Source organism: Carassius carassius, chromosome 16 (genome assembly GCF_963082965.1).
Source record: "Carassius carassius chromosome 16, fCarCar2.1, whole genome shotgun sequence".
NCBI lineage: Eukaryota > Metazoa > Chordata > Actinopteri > Cypriniformes > Cyprinidae > Carassius > Carassius carassius.
This window is the reverse complement of record NC_081770.1, coordinates 24,466,204-24,489,068: the sequence shown is the minus strand read 5'-3', so window position 1 is coordinate 24,489,068 and position 22,865 is coordinate 24,466,204. Positions and strand designations below refer to the sequence as shown.

The following is a 22,865-nucleotide window of genomic DNA, read 5'->3' as shown; positions in this document are numbered from 1 at the left end:
AATTGGTTATCAAACAGTCTACACTGACTACATAGCCACTGACTTACATAGTATGGAAGAAAGTACTATGGAAGTCAATGGCTACCATCAAGTGGCTGCCAACATTATTCAAAATATTTGTGCTCAGCAGAAGAAAGACATACAGGTTTGGAACAACATTTGGGGTGAGTAATAAGAGATTTGTAATTTTTAGGTGAATCATACTTTGAGCCATACCAATTCTTGTTTTCTAAAACATATATCATAATTAAGTAAGTTTGTGCTTAAAACAAGCAATATATTTGTAAGTGGGTCGGAAGAAAAAAAAACTTGTTTTCTTTATAAATGTAGTTTTTAATATTTTCCTTTAGCTGACTGACATATTTCTTGTTTTAAGCACAAAGTCATTTAATTTTGATACATATTTATATTTTAGAAAACAAGACTAAAGATCTAAAGTCATTTTGCTTCTCAATATAACTTTATTAAAAAATGTGTAGATATTTGTACTGGAAAAAAAAATATATATATATATATATATTATTTTTTATTCCTATTAAAATATCTACTTGAGGAATGTTACTTTTAAAAGTATTGCATTACATTATTGTGTTACTCCATGAAAAAAAGTAATTTGTGTCAGTTGCTTTTTATGGAAAGGAATGCATTAGGTTACTTTTGCATACTTTTTACAACCTGAACTGGGTTTGGTTATTTGTATTTAATAACAAAAATCCCAAAAGTTGTAGTTTTGCCAACTGTAAAGACCTTTCACACCAAAAGTGAAATGAATAAGCCTCAACCTGAAAGAAGGGCCTCTCCCAATTTCTCTCAACATGGAGACAGAAGAGCTATCAGTGGATAAATGCGTAACATGTTACTTATTTGAAAAAGTAACTCAATTTAAATAGTAATGAGTTACTTTACTAGTTACTTGAAAAAAGTAATCTGATTGCGTATATTGCGTTTCCCCCAACACTGGGTATGCATATATAGTTTTTATTATATACTATTAATTTGACACAATTAATTCTTAATTAGTTTTGCATTTCGGATTTTGCAATTTATGATTATTATTGGTTGATTTTAATCATGAATAATATATTTATACAGTGGTGGCCAAAATTATTAGAACGACAGATCTGGAACTTTTTTTTTTTCATTGTATAATGTTCATGAAACATGCAGATGGTTGCTCTGAGCACAACACATATCAGAGTCGTACTGTTTTTATCCAATTTTAACTTAAATATTTGGTACGTCCATCTTTTGCAGCAATTACAGCAGCACATCTCTCTGGCACAGTGTCAATACATTTCTTAGAACTTCAATGCTAATGTATCCCATGCCATCCCATAATCAGAAATTTACTTTAAAGTTGTTCAAATATTTTTTCTTTTTTATTTAATTTTGTTTGGTTTTTAGTTGTTTTGCAAACTCATTTTTTTTTTTTTTTTTGCACTGTGTAGTTCTGTCTTTACTGTAAGCATCTTTTTGTGTTGCAATCTTGGCCTGTTCAGAGCTGTCATCAGTTATAGGAGTGCTGCTGGACTAAGCACTCTTAGCCTTTCTTATCTTAATACATTATCATAACAGATGTACATAGCCCTGCTAGTTAAAACAACTCATCTTCATCTACATTTAGACGTTTGACTGCTTTTTTAGGTGGAGGAATCAAACCCCTGGATGGAGTTCTCAGAGGTCAGTTCTATGTAAACTTTTATCATACATATATAGTTGGTAAGCAATTCCTTGACAACTGACCATTGCTGACCATCTCTACCATAACAACTGTTCCCAACTGCCAACCAACCCAAGCTCAATGTAAAAAAAGCATGCCTGCGGCGTCATTTCTGCTAAAAGTCAACACAGAGGAAATATATTTATAGAATCACTTTCAGAACAAATTTCCCTGCTGATGAATGCTAAAATTATATAAAAAAAAAAAATCATGAATCCACATGATTTTAAATATCTTGAGCATTTAAAGTGGCAGACAAAATTTCAGCATACACTTACAGTATAATAAACAGGAAGTTAACATGCATTGGTGTGAACACTAATAAAGTTATCAGAATAGTTATTATTCTTGGTGTATTCAGTAATATATATATATATATATATATATATATATATCTTTCAGTTTATGGTTTTAGTTAACAATAATAACCCTGATTCATGAGCGCATTTTACTAAAAATCACACTATTCACAGAAATGTCCAGTTCAGTGTTATGGGATGGATATTTATTACACATTTATTAAGAGTGTAGTTGAGAAAAGAAACACCAGAGAGAAGAAATTTGAAAAGGACAGGCAAAGGACCTAAATTTGGGACTCAAACTCAGGTCATCTGAAGCTCACAGGAATATTGCTCCGTCCGTCTTTAGCTCCATCAAGCTTTGCTAAAAGCTTTTCATATACTGTTGTTGTGTCTTTGATAGTCACCGGCAATTTAGCATTTAAGTCCATTTTATCTTATCTGTCTTTACAGTTAATGGTCCACGTAGCTTGATTCATTCACCGTTTTCATCTTCCTCGCTCCCTTTCCCCCTCCAACCTCAAATTTACTCTGAGAAGTGAAGAGTTTGATGCTGTATATCTGCCAGTGCTGACCTGTATATGAGTGCAGGAGGGGGCCGCTGAACGAGGGGCCCGTTTCAGCCATTATCAGACCCAGCCATCAGTCTCAACTCAAATTTCATCCATCCCCCACCTCCCCATACCTCTTTACACTCCACGCACCTCCTCTTTTCCACCTTCCTCCACATTGTGACCCCCTGCAACCCTGACCCTGAATTATCAGTGCCAGCTTTTTCAAATAAATAAAATTCCTCCATCTTTTCCCATTTTCCCAACTGAGCGCTGTATAATGGGAACCACATTATACGCGCTGCTGCGTTTCGTTTTTTTAAGTGATTTAAGGCTCATGTTGAATAGTGTCTGTTGGGACAGTTTCGCAGTGTGCTGTGACATCCATCCACACAAGTGTCTACGAATGAACTGCATATTCTGCTCCAGAAACATTATTGTCTTTGTCTTTATTTCATCTCAGACTCTTGGTCTTGGATTCAGCTTCTTCTCTGATGTTTAAACTCTTGCTAAAGTCCTCAATTCTGAAACATTGTAGTTCTGCCATGACACACAATACACAGCGTTTCTGGAAGGAGCGTTTCAATGCCTGCCTGTTTAATTACTTCATTCCTTCAATTTTAGTTATGAGCAAAACGTCATGGAGGCCATTAGCTGTGTTTTTCCTCTTGTTGCTTTTCTTTGCTGGTCATTAATGCAAAACAAACCCTGACAGGGTGATTAGGACCTCAATGTAAAGGAGTGTAGTGAAGCGAAGAGGTGAAGAGTTTTTTTTTGCCATTTAAACCCTCTTGGCTGTATATAATCACACTTTTTGCATCCATTTACCAAATAAACAAAAAGAAAATAGTAGTGCTGTCAAATGCTTAATCGCAATGAATCACATCCAAAATACATTTTTTGATTACATAATAATGTGTATGTGTACTGTGTTTATTTATTATGTATATATAAATGCACACACATACTGTACATATTTGGAAAATTTGTACAGCACTAGAAAACACACATTAAAAATAATTTTGAGCTGAAATTTATTTGCTATAAAGTTCAATTTATTAAGATTAGTTAACAAATCTATCATGAACTAATTTAATAACCTCACATTTTTACAGTATTTGCAAATATTATGTTTATTTTAAAATATTTTAATTGTATTAAATTCAATTAATTAATTATATTGTTGATGAATAATTTATGTAAATATATTGTTTGCAATTTGTGTTTGTTTGATTGTTGATATTTGTAAATATAGACTCAAAATCATTTATTCTAAAGTGCCATGTAATGAAGAAACATACAACACTATATTAGAAAATATTGAATGTTGAAGATGAATTTTGCAAAATATTTAGATAAATCCTGAAAGGAACTTTTGTTAGGAATTGTTTGTACTGATAACTAAAGTTTCAAAATCTAGGATTAAACCTCAAAATCCAGAACAGTTCAGAAAAGTTAGATTAAATTCGATCTTTGTGGACATGCTGTTTTAATTACAGAGTACAAGCATAACATTTTGGTAGGGAATAACAGTCACAGAAGAGTGGTTTTTCCATTTTATTTTCTCAACAGATGTCACATTTTTCTTCCAAAGAGTACACATTTTTACATCCAAAAAAAAGAGAAAAAGAGACTTGGCTATGTGCACAACAAAAGAGAGAAACAACAAGCATCCCAAAGCAAGCATGGGACTTGAAAGCGGTTTTGAAAATGTTTCAAATATTTAAAAGCCCCTCATGCTGTGTAAAGCAGTTGCTCTTTCCAGTTCAAACGTTTAGATGTGCTAGACGCTGACATCTTCAACACACATACTGTATACGGTCACAAATATGTGGTGCAGGGCTAAAAAAGGGGCTGCTGAGAGTAGGGAGAATTTGACAGTTGACCTTTCCTCAATTTGGATTAGATTACTGGCTCCATTTCTCTTAACACAACTTTACTGCGCTGATAATGCTCATAAACTTGCAATTCCACATTGACACTTTTGGCTTAAACACATTCACACTTTCACAGAGAAAAACTATCAGTCTCATTGTACACGGGTCTTGTTATATTCTTTTTGAAGTAAACGCTTAATGAAGATTCATGGGGAAGCTGATTAATTCTGCCAAACAGATCAAATTAAATAGGTTGAAAAAGTTTTTTGGCATAGTATTTTTTAATCATTCAGTACCCTGGTAAATATATCAAAGTACCATGGTATTAGCACCTGATACCATCACTGTACCATAGTTATGTTTTTGTTAGTTTTCATAGTCTGGTTGAAACAAATTAGCAAAGCCATCTGCATTCAGCTTGGCAACGAATTAAAAAAAACCTGGCTTTGAAGACTTTCCCTAGTTTGTGTTTGGGGCCTGTGAAGCATGAGTACAGGACATTTTTAGAAAGCTGGCATGTAAAAAAAAAAAAAAAACACAGCTTTGTTAAAAGTATTTGTTATCCATATCCTTATATAGTACTAGTGTGTTTGTTAATGAGTGGAATTTGTTTGAGGTCAAAAATGACTCCGGGTGTTTATAGTCTTGCAAAGTGTGTCTTTGTCAGATGCAGGACGAAGACTGTACTCGTATAAAGTGAGTTTGTTTTGATTTAGAAGTAAAAGCATTTTAACTTGTTGCACTCAAGTGAGAGAAGAAAGAATGTTTGCTACAATCTCATGTTTACAAGTCAAAACAAACACAACAACTAAACACAAAAAGGGACACAGAAATGGCACTTAAAGGAAAAGTTCACCCAAAAATGAAAATTTTGGTTTCTTTTACTCTCATAACTCATGTGATTTTCTTTCTACAACATTTAGCTGTTTTTGTTTTATACATGGAAGACAATCATTCAGTTTTGGAAAGACATGAGGGTGTCAATACCAGTATTTTTGGTGAACTGTTCCTTTAAAAATACAAAAACATAATGACAGCTTTAACATAACGGCGTAAACTAGACAGCTTAAGAAAATGTCTCTTCATGTTTTTTTTTTTTTTAATCTCACAGCAAATAATCTCCTGTGCAGGACAGATGGGGTAGAGGAACAGAGGGATGTTTAAAACCTGTTTGAAGCATCTTTTAAGAGGCTGATCACTTTCAGCTTCTGTAGGCACCTCTTAGGCACAGTCCCAATGTCTCTGATCAGTGCAATTTGTTTCTGGACAAAAAAAGTCCAGGCGTCCAGTCTCCGTTTGACTCCTGTCTACCACTTCCAGATCCAGCTACACAATTAATGAGCTACCTTTAAAGAAACCTGTTTTCCAGCCTATCAACACGGTGTTTGGTAATGTCTGACCACTTCTCAGAGAGAAATTCTTGATAAGAGTCTGATATTTATGGTTATAAAAAGCGCTTTAAGGCATCTGTGAAAAATGTTGATGGCAAATGCACCTGGTTTAAATACTGGCAGTCAGTTTAAGTGTTTGGCTAGGATGCATTAAAATTTTCACAAACCCACCAGAGTTTATCTAGTGTATGCATCGCACCTGCCTGCAGGAGTCATGGAGCACATTGCCCTCTGTGGGCTGGAGGTATGAATAGCGCAATATGGTTTTTACACATACAAAGGTTTTGTACAAGCTACATTATTGTTGGCTGGACACTGTCCTTGTATTAAAGGTGTCTCGTATTCCAAGGCATTTTGCACTAAAGATGGGCAAGGGGTGATGTCATTTTGTTTCGGATGTGTCAGACCATTCTCTGGACTGGTTTTTACTCCCTCTAGCTCCAGATGAGATGTCTCATGTAAGTCCATATCAACTGGAGCCTTCAATCTCCTTCTGCGCCGGATAACCACCACAGTAGCTACAATGGCCACAACCATCACCACTGCCACAGCTGCCACGATGGGTGTGAGAGAGGAAGAATGTTCAGTCCTGTTAAAACTTGGCACGGGGGAGGAGTGTGGAATTCCTGTTGTGCGAGCCTCCATGCAGGCACTAACTGAGACATGGACAGGCTCTCCCAGAGGACTAGCACATACAGAATAGGTGCTATTTGGCTGTAGCCCTCTAAGTGTGTATTCAGGGTAAGTTGGAGGTACATTCAGCTGTAGTGGCCGTCGGTCGGGGCCTGACAAGTTTCGGTATGTCAGACGGATTCCTCGGATGTGTGGTCGTGTGTGGATGTAACGGTGAAGGTCTAATGAAATGGAAGTGCTGGTTATATGAAGGGAGCTGATTGTGCTGGGCTGGACTGTAGCAATGGTCTCGATAGAAACTCTTGTTGAAGGTGGAGGAAAGAAGCTTGGATTTTGAATCTCACAGTAGAGTCCTGACATTGAAGGTGGACACAGGCAAACAACCACCCCATTTGAGTCAAATATACACGTTCCCCCATTTAGACAAATATTGGAGGGGCATATAATGTCCTCTTCTTCAGAACCTTCTATGATTTCTCCGGGGAAGGCAGTGGTCTGGGAAAGAGGAAAGCTGTCTGTGTCTGCTGAGGGCATCTCACTTGGTGGCACCGGGGGAATGACGTGTGTGGTGCCTGCTGGTGTGGTGGAGTTTGTGGGCTTGCTTGTAGTACTGCTTGTCCCTGCACTTGTCAACTCAATGGTCGTAGTGGGACAGCCAAAATCTTTATGCTCCAACTTTGCCAAAAACTTTCCTGAGTTTATTGGTGGAAAGTGGCAACGAGTCTCCTCCATTCTAAGCAGTTCTATTTGAGCATCCTTTACCCATGCTGGAAACCAGGCCAGGGGGCAGAGGCAGTTAAATGGGTTTTCTGCTGCAGTGAGCTTCTCAAGTTTGGGGAAAAGGTTGAAGAAGCCCTCGGGGAAGCCTTGCAAATTAAGGTTGCTCAAGTCAAGCTCTAGCAAATTAACCAAATTTTGGAAGTCTTCTCGTTTCATGGATCTCAAGGGATTCCCAGTTAAATTGAGGGTTCGTAGGCCCCCCATTGCCTTCAGTGTAGGTTGAATCTCTACAAGCAAGTTCTGGGAAACATCCAGAACATGTAGGTTTACCAGGCTGCTTAGCAGCTCCTCATTTAGACTGGTCAGTCGCAGTCCAGCTATTTTAAGAGACTCAAGGTGTGGTGTCTGTAAATCTTTAGGTCCAATAGGTGGGATACTATTATAACTAAGGTCCAAGTGGAGCAGCTTGGGCAGTTGCAAAGCTGGCAATACACTAATCTGATTCCCCTGTAGCTTCAGCTCCAGTAGGTTCTCTAGTCCCTCAAATGCAGCTGGGTGAATGCTCTGAATGTGGTTACTGTAGAGATACAGCCTTTCCAGGTTGACCAGTCCAGCAAAGCTGTCTTTGGAAATGTGGGTGATGTGGTTTGAAGAGAGATCCAGGTTGTGTAGAGAGGAGAGTGGACTGAACACCCCATCAGGGATTTCACTGAGGGCATTCTGACTCAAGTCAAGCATTCTAAGCTCGCCAAGCTCTGTAAAGTCCTGCTGCTGCAAAGTATTGATGTTGTTCTGAAAGATGTAGAGGTTCATTGTGGACGAGGGCAGGCCACGAGGCATGTTGCTCAAGTTCCGCTGGACACAGAAGTTGAAACCATTGGAGTTGCACATGCACTCTTGAGGACATCTGCTGCTCAGAGATCCACACAGTAAGTGAAACAAAATGAGATGAGACAGTGGAGATAATGGCCGCATGGTTGATCACTGCCTAGCCTTTGTGACTTAATCCTGCAACAGAGAAAAAAAACAGATGCCCAATGTCAAAACTTTATAGATGATCTTGTATTGTATATATGAGTTTGCACATTATTAGGCCTTTGACATGGTTGTCCAGTCCTAATCCTGGAAGAGTACTGTCCTGTCCAGTCCTGCAGAGTTTAACTTCAGCCCTAATTAAACACACATGAAATAGCAAATCAAGGTTTTGCTTTCAGGGCATCTACTATAAGCTTTCCGTAATGGAGCAGATTGGGGCCCTCCAGGAGCAAGGCTGCACCCCCCTGGCCTATGCAGATCATGGTAATATTAATAATAAACATTTCAGTGTTTGATATTCAGATGGTTTTCCTTGCTAAACCATTTTGGTATTCTTTTTGGACCATGCAAAATGTAAAATCTGGGTCCTGAACCAAAACCATTTTTGAACAATTCCTATATATAGCTTACAAACAGAAAATGGCACACATGAAGCTTTTGTTGAAGCTTTGAAACTCCATCTTTACACAGAGAAAACAACAACCATCCTATCCTGAAGGGCAGTCCTCCAGTTGTGATGACCAGCATTGTTATGCCAAATGTAACATATTTATACTGTGGCAGAAAGTCTGTAAGTGTTTTTGAGTCAGTTCTGAATTAGTCACTGATGCCTCCTTAGTTAAGATAAATAAATAGGTGCATGAATCTCTGCACTATAATTGAAGGTTGTTTCACTTTGTGGCAAAAAAACTTTTTGTCTTTATTTTCCTTCACCATTTTCTAAGACCATCCAACAATGTATGTGGTCTATGGCTCAGCTGGCCGAATTTCTGTTGACCTGCCTTGCACTCAGTTTCACTCTTTCCACTGTTTGCTTAATGAGTTCATCTCAGAGAGTTTAGACCTCATCCCAAAATATGTCCTTAGTGCAGCCCACCCAGCATTTCAAAGCCCAGCACAAACAAACCTGGAGATTCTTCAATTATTAAACTTACATTGTCTAAACATAAGTAGCTTTCTAAACGTGCAAAAATAAATAATTGCTAGCTTAAGTGGTGCCCCTTAATTTCCAATGAAAGTCCTTGTGTTATTTTGTGTGTGTTCATTTTTGTTTTTTGTTCAACAGTCTCTTTGATTTTTTTGTGAACAAAGGCCTAGGCCAAGCCATTGCCATCTTCTCTACCGCTGTTATAACAATGTGTATGTTTGTGAGTACAAAGAATAATTTACTGTTCCAACAAGAGTCCTGGCTGCTAAAGGGCCACTCTATTGAGGGAGATGAACAACCATTCGTTTGGCAGGTACACTCAATCTTTTCATCCTTGTTTTCTGTCCAAGTTTTCTTTTGTGAACCTCTTTTTCTCGCATCAACCATTTATCTTTTTTTCTCTGCCCCTTCGTTACCTCCTCCTGTTGAAGGGCAATGGCTCGGTTATTAGGAAAACTTGTGATTATAGTTTAACTCTGTTTTATTTTTAATCTGATCCGATAGGAAAAGCCTGTTTGACTGTGTTATGTTCCTTTGTTTTGGAACATATCTACTTATTAGCTGGTCCAAGCTAGACATTGGCTGGTCGACCAGGCATCACTTTCCAAAAATCAGCTTGACAAGCTAGTTTAGTTCTACCAGCTAATTGCCAGCTGTTCTCAACTAGATGATAAACATGTTAAGCTCGACTTTCCTGCAGGGATGGGAAGGAGAGTGAATATGTATGAGTTTGCCATTTGTTTAGATGAACTGACATTCAGTTTGGTCCAATTATTGAAACTGTAATTATTCTACTGTTTCATCTTAGTCATATAATTCATCATTTGGTTTCCCTCTCCAGCTTATTTGATATATATTTTCTCTTTTATATTTTAGGCACTGTACTTTCAGCTGCAGTTTTAAACATCTCTTGTATGTTTTGGCTTTCCATTCCATCTTCCTTCTTGCTATATAATGTGTTTGGAATCTTTGCAGGTTGCTTGACTTTTGAACAGAATCTGGAGCTTTCATAAAAGGGAGTTGCTACCTTCCAATCTTTTCTCTTCTGTCTTCTCTCGCCCTCCTTCCATTCTCCCTTTCTTCTCCGGCAAATGCACAATCCCACCGGCACGGCAGGAATTTTGCAATAACCCTAAAAATCCATCTTCATCACAGGAAGGCATGGGGCCTTCTAAGGGTTTGACATTTCTCTCTCTCACTCATTCTTTATTTGTTTCAGGGTTCATGTACTGGTTTGGCAATCTTCTGTCAGAACCGATTGCATGAAAACAGGTTTGACGGGATGGCATGAGGTGAAGAAGGAGGTCACAGGTGAAGGAGAGCTGAATGTCATCAAGACTTCTGTTTTCTTCGTAGGTCACACATCAGAGTGATCTTAGTCTTAGTCACTGATTTAATAAAAAATGCAGAATGCTACAGAATGCTGAATATATATATATTTTCATACAATTAAAGACACAAAGTTGTTTTGGATCCCATTGAATTTCATCGTACTGACAAAATTCACATTTTTTTAATTTAAATCCGTAGGCCTATGTTCTAAGTCACCAGGACACCACAGTTAGCAGAAGCTAGAGATTACGGTTTATAAAGTTTTATTTACAAAAATGCACTGATTTGCTTCAAAGGGCCTTTGTTAACCCTCCGGAGCTGTGTGGAACACTTTCTTATGATGGATTTATGCACTTATATTGGACTTTAAAATCTTAAACCCCATTCACTGCCATTATATATTGCTTGGAAGAGCCAGGGTATTTTTTAATATAACTCCAATTGTATTCGTCTGAAAGAAGAAAGTCATATACACCTAGGATGGCTTGAGGGTGAGTAAATTAGGGGTTCATTTGAATTTTTGCATGAACTATCCTTTTAAGTAAGTCTGATGATTTACCGCACTCTTTTAGCCTCTCATCAAACATGTGAACACCAGCATGCTTACACACTCCCAAAAATCACCACACAGGTATCACCTCAACACACACACACTCCATCTGGGTTTGGCTCAGCATTGTTTTATTTATAAGCCATGAATGATGAATGAATGCCTAGCTGAATGAGAAATAATAATAATAATAAAACATCTGTTTGTATTCTTATTCTTATTAGACTTCTCATTACTTCTGACAAGAATGTTTTTTAATTAGTGAGTGATGAGAGAGAGGACATGGAAAGGGGATAAAACAAGATTTAGAGACTGGAAAGACAATATGAGATACCTCAAATGACCCTGTTTACAGAGTATTTGTGTGGGTTTTGTTTTTCACTCATTCCTTTTCATCCTTTATCCTTCCTTTAAAAACTGATTTTGAATGGCGAAGTTCTAAATAAATATAGCCTAAACCGAAATCTTAACCTAAATTCTGCAAAGAGGCTAAGAAAGTATTTGTGTATTTTGTGAATGTGATCATCCTGAAGAGTCCACAGACAGCAGAACAGTTGTTGGGGGAATGAACTAAACTAAAAATGACTAACTTTACATCATATAATAGTTTAGTTGTTTACTTTTTCAAACAAAAGATATGGACTTACTTCAACACTGGTAACTGATTCATTTTAGTGATTCAGTTCATTCTTTTAAATTAACCAGTATAAATATAATTGTCTGATTCAGTTTAAACTTTGTCCAGGTGGCCCTGTTCAGCTTTTTATCTAAAGTTTAAGTATCAAGTTAAATACTGCTGTTAATGAACATTTTTAACCAAAATCATAGGGGTAGTTAGTTGTTAGCTAGCCTAGTCCAGTTAAAGTTAAATACTCTGTTTATCTATATATGATATAACCTGTTATTTGATTTCAAAGATATTGAATAAAATATCCCCTTTAGTAGTTAGCTTAAAGCTGGTAGATTGCGGTATAGCTATGATTGCTAGACTATATCACAACAAATTAACACAAATATTTTGCAATTAGCTTGTTGTAGCCTTTAGCTAAACAGTAGCTTGTAGTATAGCTAACTGCTAGTTAGCAGCTTGCAGTGTTGCTTACTATATTTAGCTACAAATTTGTTAGTAGCTTGTAGTATAGCTAAATATCGTTGGTAGTAGTGTAGCTAACTGCATAATGCTAGAACTTATTTTTAGTAATCTAAGTAGTAGAGTAAATACTTTTTCTAAATAGTAGCTTGGCAATTGAACTGTTGTTAAAATGTGGGACACGCACACAAACACTCATAGTTTCACTCACTCGCATACAAGTGGATAGAGGTGTGAATTTGTATTTCTATAAATAACATACTTGTAATGCTACTTTCCTGAGATTACTCAGCCACACACACACACATATTGCCACACAGATAAATATACATTTCCGTCAGCAGCTCCTTAGCACAGCTGCATTGTGTTACCCAGAATGCATTGGGACAGTCTCTCCGGGTGACAGCGCACTCCCATTAAGTAACTGTTTTGTGATTAGGGTAGGGGAAGGATTTAAGGGAGGGAAGCCAAAAGAGAAACAGACATGTGCAGTTAAATGTGGATTCTGTACGAGTGTGCGCATGCTTGTAAGCAGCTGTTTGTGTTTAAAACAGATTCATCAGGGCAACTGTGATTTTCCTCATGGTTCACTTCAACCACAACAGAAGCTTCTAAAGCAGAGCCAGAGCCAAGTCTTTGCTTTCCTCGACTAGCACTAAAATCACAAATAAGATTGTTTTAGTATCTTAACTCTTTCTCCAGTAGACATCAATGAGACTAAATGCAAAGCAAACAGAGACTACAAATCCGAAACCAAATAATCTGAGCTCTGCTTTTTACATTAATGTTATAGCGCTAGCTTACTGTATGTCAACAATTTTTTGCATTTACAACCCATCTTTTTTTGATGGATTTAAACCATTGGGAATTGATTGGATCATGAAAAGTGGCAATATACAGTCGTACCATAAGCATTTTGGCTCTTTTATATTACCGGATAACATGCACAGCCTTGATGACATCAGCAAAGCAGGAAAGTCGTTTAAGAGGTGAAGTCATAGTAATATGACTATTGTAATATTTACTTTATTTTATATTACAAATATATAATTAGTAAAAATAAATACAATAAAATATTATACAAATAATATATCTAAAAAAAAATGCATTTTCATGAAAAATAGCAAGAACAGCATTTTGTGAATCTTGTGCAATAACACCAGGAATGCTGAATTTCTTAAAAAAGTAAAAATAATAATAATGTGTTGATTATGTAATCTTCGAAAACCCAACTCAAGAATGGGCTAAAATAGAGTAATTGAACTGTTTTGAAAAAAAAAAAAAAGGAGGATTCATTTACAGTAAACCTAGGGTTGTGAGAGAAAAAAAAAACTTAAAGAATCATTAAATTATAAGTTCACCAATTTTAAGACAGCTTTGTATTCCCAGAGAGAGAGAGAGAGAGAAAAAAATATATATATACAGTATATATATATAAGACACTATTATAAAAATGTTTTTATCTTTTTTTTTTTTTACCTTTAATAGGTAGGACAGCAGGAAGAAAGACAGGAAACAGTGGGAGAGGTGAGAAGAGAACAGAGGTAGGAAAGTACCTTTAGCTGAGACTCAAACTCATGCTTTCTGTGCAGTTGTGCCTTCATGTTTGATCTACTGTCTACAAAGCTATGGTTCTGACAAAGCTTAATTTACGCTCAGGATACTTAAATGCTAATCAAAAAATGGTAATCAATATGCCAAAAAACATGTTTACTACACATTTACTACAGTAAAACCATGGTTAAATTTTGTGAGGGGTAAATAAACCCCTTTTGATGTTTATTATATTTCTGTGGTACCTACACCAAGATATCCCTGTTTATTTGTCAGCAAAAAGTCCGTAAAACACATCATGCGGTGGACTTTCAACAACTTCAGGGCTTTTTTTTTGCATCCCTGCTCACTGACAGTCTTTAAAACTCATTGAGCCCAGTGCTTTATGAGTGTTTACATTTTCCACCTTTTTTTCCCTCTATTTGCGTAGCATCATTTTAAAGGCGCAAATGCAATTTATTAATGTTACAATGTCAAGACCTAAAATTTTAGGTTCCGATTTCTTTGGACTCTTGAAATAAAACAACCATAATTAGGTCCACTTAACAAGTAGTTTCACCCAAAACATTAACACACACACACACACACTCCAAGCCCTCCAGACAAACACTCTCTCAAATACACACAAAAGACGCTAAAAAGGCGGAGAGTTGCTTAAACCAGACTAAATGCAATAAAGGTAGACCGTCCTCCCCCAACTTTGCCCAGGGCCTGTAGGCAGTTCAAGTTACAATCTACTCCATGTGCATGTGCACACCTGCTAGCCATGCACATCGGTGGAGACACCGCATTTCTGTGAGAAACTTAACAAGACAAAAGACCAAAGAAGACCAACTTACACATGCCGCTGACACACGCCAGCCTGTCATATACTGTTACAAAGGTAACAGTGGTAGATCTATCTATGTATCTATCTATGTATCTATCTATCTATCTATCTATCTATCTACAGTATCGATATCTACCTACCTACTTACTGTGGTAAAAACTATGACTGGAAACTATAGCATGTCTGGCACGCGAAGCATTTTCAGATGGGTGTGTTTATGAAAGATGTCATTTGGTGTTATAAGCATCCTTTTGTGTTGCACATTTCTTTCTGAAGGGCTGCATTTGAAAGGTCAGCGTGTTTGCTACTTGGTTGCCTGTAATATGTTGCTGCTATGACTAGCATGCTGTTAGGTGGCATAATCTGACGCTTGGCATTGTGTGTGCATGATTCAGATTTGCTGTGTGCCTCTCTCTTTATGAATACGCACTACAAAAAAGTACAGGTTGTTTCCACACTCATCCCTTAAACACAGACAATGTAGATCAGAAACACATTTGCATACAGATATTAATACTTGTTCAGAGTTTATTTCTATATACTCCATTGGGCAAAGAAGTAGTTTGCTATGGAGTAGTTAAATTATGTTTTTTTATTTTATTAAAAGAACAAAGCACCTTTTTATGATGCTATCTATATCTCTTTTAAAGCTTGAAAGCCTTTTTATTATAACTACATGCAAAATAGCATGAAAAATAGGCTTCAAATATTAAACACTCTTCCTAATACACATTCAAATTCTTCATTAACATAATTTTTTTTTTCATCAAAATTATATATATATATAAAACTGTACCAATAAAATGTGCAATCAATCATTGATTTGTTTACAAAGGGCAAACTGCACTTGAACTGTGTTTTGACAAATTAAGAGTGAGGGAGAGCTGTTTGTACTTGTCTATACATGTCTCTTTCTCTCTTGCTCTCTCTCTCTCTGTGTGTGTATGGGTTTAAGACAGGTTCCGTGTAGTTTTTAAACTGTTCTTCTGGCTTACTGTCAGACTAAATCTGTGTGTAATAGAATTAATCATAACAGCTTTCACCTTGACATCTCTCAAAGAAAAACAAACACACACACACACACCATAAAGGAATATTTATCTGACTGAGGTGAACACTTGTACACCTGCTAAACACATTCAACAGCAAGTTATTCAAGTTAACACATCGTTTATTGTTATTCCGTGTACTACGTAACACATAATAGGTGTCAAAACACTGCTGGCATGACACCATAGATCTTAATGCCATGACTCATATGCAAGTGCACAGATTTCAGGCGCTAGTGTCAGTCACCAGTCAAAGCCTTTAGAGTTAAATTATGTTTAAAATTGATCTGCAGTCCAAGAGTCCAGCAGATGTTTACTCGCACTGCACAGGTGTGGAAAGCATCCATGCCAGGTAAAGAGAATGAGACAGAAACTATAAACTAAACCAAAAGCAAACCGACTATTTCATGGAAAGGAGCTGTTTTTAGGCTATACCAAATTCGTTTAAATTTGAATATGAATTGAATGTGAACGTAAAGTTGAACATTAATTGAACTGAGCTAGATAAAGAGAAAAACAATGAAATCAGAGTTAACCATAAAAATGATTGCATGCAAAACATTCATTTGAATTTGAATGTGAAACTGATGAATGTGAACGAGAAGTGAATTAGCCCAAATTAACTGAAAAAATATTGTAAAAAAGGAAATATATTTAAATATTTTTCTTGAACAAAATCAAATCTCATATATATATTGCATGGAATGTCATGCTAGTTATGTACAAGGAATTAATTTGAATATGAATTAAATGTGAACCTGAAGCTGGGATCCAAGGCATTGAATAGGTGCCGTCAGAATGGGAGTCCAAACAGCTGATAAAAACCGCACAATAATCCACAAGGAATCCGTAAATTAATATCTTTTTGAGCAGAAAAAGCTCCATGTTTGTAAAAAACAGATTCATCATTAAGATGTTTTTAACTTTAAACTGTTGCTTCCAGCAAAAATAGACAGTCCTCTATCCATAACATTGATGTACAGTATCTACTGAATCAGGAGAGAAATATGCACAGATCAAGCACTGTTTACAAAGAAAACAGTTGATGCATTTTGATATGAGAGGACAATAGGGGGTTCATTACAAGTAATGTAATGCTAAATTTCTCCAAATCTGTTCTGATGAAGAAACAAACTCTTCTTCATCTTGGATACATTTTCAGCATTTTTTAGGTGAGCTGTAACCTTTAATGTGAATCTGAATATGAATTTAGTGTGCCTGTAGTTGAAAGAAATTTAATTGAACAGAGTGCAAAAGGGAAAGAACTCACGGCTGGGACGTGCTGGAACAAATCGCCCCACCGCCCCCTTCTTGCTCCACAGGGGGTGTCCTGTCTTCTGACCAGCTGTGTCAGCTTGAGCGTTTCCTGTGTCAGGGGCTCTAAAGACTTCAGTCTCTCAGACCAAATCTCAAATCTGATATGTAATCAAATAATCGCATTTGTGATACTGTGCAAATGATCTCCTTTGTTGAAAAGGTCAGATGTTCTTGCTTGGCCTGAATTAAAAAGATGCTCTTCACACAGAACTCAAATGCCTTTAAAACAAAGCGGCAAACCAAACCAAATACCAAAATACTACAAAGTCAACACAGAGGCACTGTTTAGAGCTCAACACCTCAGTCCTGAATTACATAGCAGATCTATTTACACCCGACAGCCCATTAAAACAAATAAACGAATGTGATACCAGACTCAGTTCAACTCCAGTGATGATGAGGTATGTTGGAACAAGACCAAATCAATTTCTCTGCCTGTCTCGACCTGTTTGTTCCATGCATGGTGACATTGGGGCTCCCTGGGAGAACATTTACCTTCTTTGAATGATGTAGCTGTTGCTTGTGATGTGTAGACATGGAGTAAGTGTGGCTAAAGTAACTTAATACTTTAGGGAAGTTCTCTGTCACTCTCCAGCACACTGATCTGTTTGTGTGCTGTTGCAGCTCACTGAAAAGCAATGAAAGACAGTCCAGTACAATGTGTGTGTGTTTGAAGACTTATCTGATCCTGTCCTGGCAGTCTGCTGATAAATTTGTTTTGAGACCATTCAGTTGTGGCACTGATCGATTAAAGTGTACAAGTGACCTCAGTGTGACTCCATCAGTATTCACAAGTTAGTTTTGTGACTTTGCCGTTTGAATATGCAGAGGGATTAGCCATTCATAATAGATGTCGCTTACATCTAAAAAGGATAAATCTGTCATCATGCACTCATAATATCACTGTCTTTCTTCTGTGAAACAGAGCTTTTTTATTCAAACAATGAAAGTCGGTGTGGTCCAATGTTATTTGGTCAACATTGGGTACAAAAGAAGATTTAAAGATCATATTTTGTGATAGAATTGAACTATCCATGAAAGTTTTTGAGGTTATACGGTTTATGATGTTTTTGGAAAAGTCTGTTATGCTCACAGATGCTGCATTTATTTGATCAAAAATACAGTAAGAGTTATATTCTGAAAAATATATCTACAATTAAAAATGACTCTTTTCTGTTTTAATCTATATTTAACATGCAATTTATTCCTGTGATCCAAATCTAAATTTCCTGCACCCATTACTTCAGACTTCATTGTCACTGTGATACATTTATTCAGGAATCTTTGATAAGTAGAAAAAGAGAAAATAATTTATTTGAAGTAGAAGTGTTTTAAAAACTTTTAAGTGTATAGTTAGTCACTTTTGATCAATTGAATGCAAGAAAAAAGCTTAATGACTTTTTGAAAGCAGTACATATTTTTGAGCATCTTTTTTATACCAGTCATGTGCATGTTTATTATGTTTTTAATATAACCCACTGTTTCATCGTTAATATAACTCATGCAGCAGCCAAAGTAATCACAGAAGCAGATCCCTTTGATCAAACAGCATTCTCTTGAGTAACTGCGCTTGAAGGACGGCAGACGGATGTTTGCTGTTCTTAACTTGTGAAAACCTGAACACCGCCCAACAGACGCAGCCAAAGGCCATAACTCTGTCCTCTAGCGAATAACAAGATGTTACAGTTCATATTCAGAAAGAAAAAAAGATTTTAAAAAGAGTGGAAGCTGTTCTCAGTGCACCTGGGAGATGTTTTGCTTGCAGGGTATCCTTAAAGGTAAATTGCGTAATTTCCTCCTCAAAAAAAAAAAAAAAAACTGCAAAACAATGATTGTTTTCAAACAGGTTTCTGCTTTTCTCTTCTATTGGTTGAATAAACAGATAGCTCTGCCCCAAACTCACACTATTGGTTGAGCTAGTGTTGCTATGTGCTGTTGGTCGGGACTTCTCAGGGGATTCAATCAACATATGGCTTTTGTAAATCTGTCTTTGCATATTAAGAAAGTATTTTAGCATAGTATTCAGTCTTGTCCATGCTTATTTCTAACATTGTTCTGACCTCTGTTATGCTTTATGTGTGTGTTTATTTTTCTTTGTTTCTCTTGGCATTGGCTCGTGCCTTCACTCTGCTCATGATCACACACACAGCAGGGCTACAATCGAAAGTCTGTTTTTACAAGTGGACACCATGGCAGAACATACATAAAATAAATCCTAAAAGCCACATCATGAGATAATAAAGTACTTTGGCTTTTCTTCACCAGTCTTGCTTATCTCTTGTCAGCAGTGGTGGGGAAGCTTACATTTAAGATGGATTTATATTAAACTCAACTACATTTTCTTACTGTACATTTAAGATCTATATTAAATACAATTAAAAAACACTAAAACATTGTAATGATCAGCCTGTGAAGATCCTGAAAATTTAGTACAATTACTACACTTAGTTTCTCCTTTTAGTTAGTTATTTCCAACACTCCTGGTCCAAACGTTATTACAAAAACTAAGTTAAGACCAAGTTTAGTTATTGAAGAAAGCTTCAAACTCATAGAGGACATGGATATTCTCTCCAGTATGGACAATCTTGATCTGAATGTTTATTTTATATTCATTATATGTTATTTTTGATGCTTCTGTTTGTGTTTTGAACTTTTTGAGCAGATTTTTGAGGTATAATTTGAAGTAAAATATGTTAAACAGTAACTAAAAGTATAATGAAAGAACTAATAATAATGAAAAAGAACATCCAAGGGCCAGGAAATACACTGAACTTGTTCTGAGCTTTCTGACACTATTAAGGTTGAATGTTGTCCCATTGTTTCGTGCTTAATGCCCCTGTATTGCAACTCTTTGTTTACCCAACACTTGAAGGAGGAAGAAACCAAAGGAAAATCAAATCCCAGTCTTAGTAGGAGGGCTCGTGCTTTGGCAGTCACTACTGCAACAGATTTTTGTGATTTTGAGTGATCAGTATAATCCAAACAAGAAGTGGCGTGTTTCTAGAGTTTCCATCTGACCTTTAACAACAGAGTCGCACTCAAGACACAAAAGGCCCAATTTTTACAATCAAAGTGTTTCTAGCTAATCAACCTTCAGATGTCAGACACTTGATTCTACTGTGGACTAATTAAGGCCATTCTTAACTTAGCATCTGCACACACTTATTCCTGCTCGCTGTGTTTTAATGTCCATCATGCAGTTATTAACTATGACTGGGAAGCTCCTTTTGAGATACTCCCCTATTTAGTTGTCATGGTGGCATGACCCAAACACTTATTAGCTGACCCTTGGGATTAGTCCAAGCCTGGCCAGGGGGGGTTAAGCCTTCACCTCCAAATGCCCACTATAACATCCCACTAGTCCCTATAATTAAATTGCTGAGACACCGCGTCAGGAATGTTTGCCTGTGCTTTTTGCTTGCTCTCCTTCAATATATCTGTCTTTACTTTTCTCATACGCTCATCCCTCCTTCGTAGCCTAAGTGCCCCCTTCGTGTTTGCCTCTCCCAAACGATGACTGGCAGCCTGCCAGCTGATCTCTAAGTCAGACCAAACAAATATGAGAAGAACGTGTGAACATGCTTACTACAATTATCGCACATTACATAAAGAAATGCAGCCCAGATTACTAATGAGGGATCAGATTTAACTCGCAGCTGGGTTCCTGGTCTGCTTTGACGTCATTCATAAACAATATCTTACTAAACAAGCAAATAATCTCTTGGATTTTCTGCTCAAAGAGTCAGTAGAGTGCAGTGTAAATGTGTGCTTATGCAATCTGTTAAACTGTTGAAACTTCATCTGCACACAGCCAAAAAATAAAGGTTCGTCAAAGCGTTCTTAACTCTTCCAGAAGAGTATATTACGTTTTTGAGATGCTAATGTGGTTCTGATGGTTGATGACTAAAATAGTTTGTTACATTATATGAGATCTTTAGACCAGCATATTGGTTTCTGGGTTCCTGGCAGCAAAATATGGTTTTCTAAAAGACATGCTAAAGATTAAAAAGCTAAAGTCCTCTTCATAGAGCGTGCACACTCAAAAAACTGTTTTTTTTATTGGCATTGATGAAGAATCTTTACTAACCATGGGATCTCTGCACTGCACATATTATTAAAATGTTCTTCATGCGTTGTGATAATCTAGTGGGTATTTAAAGGTTATGACCATTTGAGCATCTCCTTCAGACTTCTAACCAACCACAGAGCGATGAAAAGTGGCATACAGCTGAGGAGGATTACCAGAACTATTCAGAATCACTAAAATGAATGGCCAAAATCTCAGCATGTCACTCAACCCTTGCTGTAAAGTACTTCTTAATAGAGTCCTCCACAAAACTTTTCTTCTCAATTGTTGGGGTGTCTTTGAAGCAACACAGATAATGGGTTTAAAAGCCAGAATGACTGAGCATAATCTACTTTACGCCCCATGCACTGTTTAACCCTTTTACATAACTGAAATTGATAACAAAAAAAAGATGTTACGATACTTTGCTATGATGCTGCTGATGGTCTTGCGCAATGCTGTTTTGTGGCGTCCCAACACTGTTTATGTGTATAGTCTATTTGTGCTGTCTAAAAGTGATGTAGATTCAAAGCACTTTGTTTCGTAGATGTACCGACCGATAATGAACAGAACTGTTGTGGTTATCTCCTCAGGAGAATGCGACTAACGTCTAATCTAACTTTGTGGTTAAAAGCACAAAGTGGTGTATTTGCAATCTGTTCACACATGCACATAGGTAAAACCAAGCAAACCATAATAGGGATGTCAGCCCCAGAACACACCACCATATTTGCACACAATGTAATAAATATGTAATGTAGTGTATGTATGTAATATAATATAACATAAAAGTGTTGTTATAGCTACTTTATTCACATTCTTATAACTTCTTGGCTCACTATTATGATTTGTCGCTTCTAACTAGCATGCATTTGTTATGTTTAATTGTGTTTGTTTTTATTATGACGCATAATGAGATAGAGGAACGTACTTTAATTCTCAACCATGATTTATTACCGACCAAGCAGTTCTTGCACAACATGATATATTGAATGACTTGGGATACCTGGTACGAAGCGCATAATTTTAAAACTGACGTGCTTTAGTGAAGCCACTCTAAAAGCTCACGAGACCAAGTAAGAAACTTTTAGCACTGCTATTCACTGTCAACATTTGTTTTCCTAAACAAAAGTTTCAGAATTAAAAATGAATTCCATATTATTAATATGGATATGTAACACACTGAAATGTTTTGTGCAACCCATATAGATCTATTAAAGAAACCATGAAGATATGGGTTTATTATATTTAATATTTTCTTATGTTTACATTCTGTCATATTCGGCGAGCATCTATAAATAATTCGTTGCAGTGCTTACCTCTAAAATGCGAAAAGGGAAGCAAGCGTGCGTTGTTTTATCCACAAGAGACCACGTAGCGTAATAAAGAAAATGACTCTGAAGACTCTTGTACGGTCATTCATTAGGCAGGAATCATTTCTCCTGAAGGGAAGCTCTGACACACATCACCATACAGCGCACAAACGGAGCCTCCCCGTTCCGTACAGGTTGCGTCCAACCAGACGTCTGAACTTTATGAACACGGTGGTGTTTTTACTGAGTGGCAGGAGCGCAACACCTCCAGAGTTTTAGGGAGGAGGAGCAACACTCTTCAGGCTTGACACAACTCTCCGTCGCCGGGCTGTGGTGACAAGGGGTATGTGCCCAATAATAAAATGTTAGAAATATGCAGTGTAGCCTGCTTATGTGCGTATGCAGTAGGTTACGTAGGCAGTTTGTTAGGTGCTGACACATTATATCGCGGGCAAAACTTGTCATTGTTTACTTTCAGTAAGTAGCCTAAACGTATGAAGCACAGCTCACACAACACATAGCCTATCTCACAAAACACATATGAATATGGCATATGAATTAGGCTAGCTACCGTTTTTTTCTGGAAGTGTTTTAAACCAAGCAGCTTCTGT

At 36.9% G+C, this 22,865-nt stretch overlaps 1 protein-coding gene across 1 annotated transcript; it reads right to left on the bottom strand.

The window, feature by feature from the left end:
* Nucleotides 1-4,709: 4,709 nt before the first annotated feature.
* Nucleotides 4,710-22,467, bottom strand: LOC132159988 (vasorin-like). Its single transcript, XM_059569682.1, has 2 exons — nucleotides 22,261-22,467; nucleotides 4,710-8,199 (listed from the first exon to the last, which is right to left on the bottom strand). The coding sequence occupies exon 2, from the start codon at nucleotides 8,164-8,166 to the stop codon at nucleotides 6,106-6,108; it is 2,061 nt and encodes a 686-aa protein (XP_059425665.1). The 5' UTR covers nucleotides 8,167-8,199; nucleotides 22,261-22,467; the 3' UTR covers nucleotides 4,710-6,105.
* Between the last annotated feature and the right edge of the window lie 398 nt (nucleotides 22,468-22,865).

Bases quoted from the DNA above. Each gene is read 5' to 3' on its own strand.
- LOC132159988 (XM_059569682.1), bottom strand. From the start codon at position 8,166: ATGCGGCCATTATCTCCACTGTCTCATCTCATTTTGTTTCACTTACTG.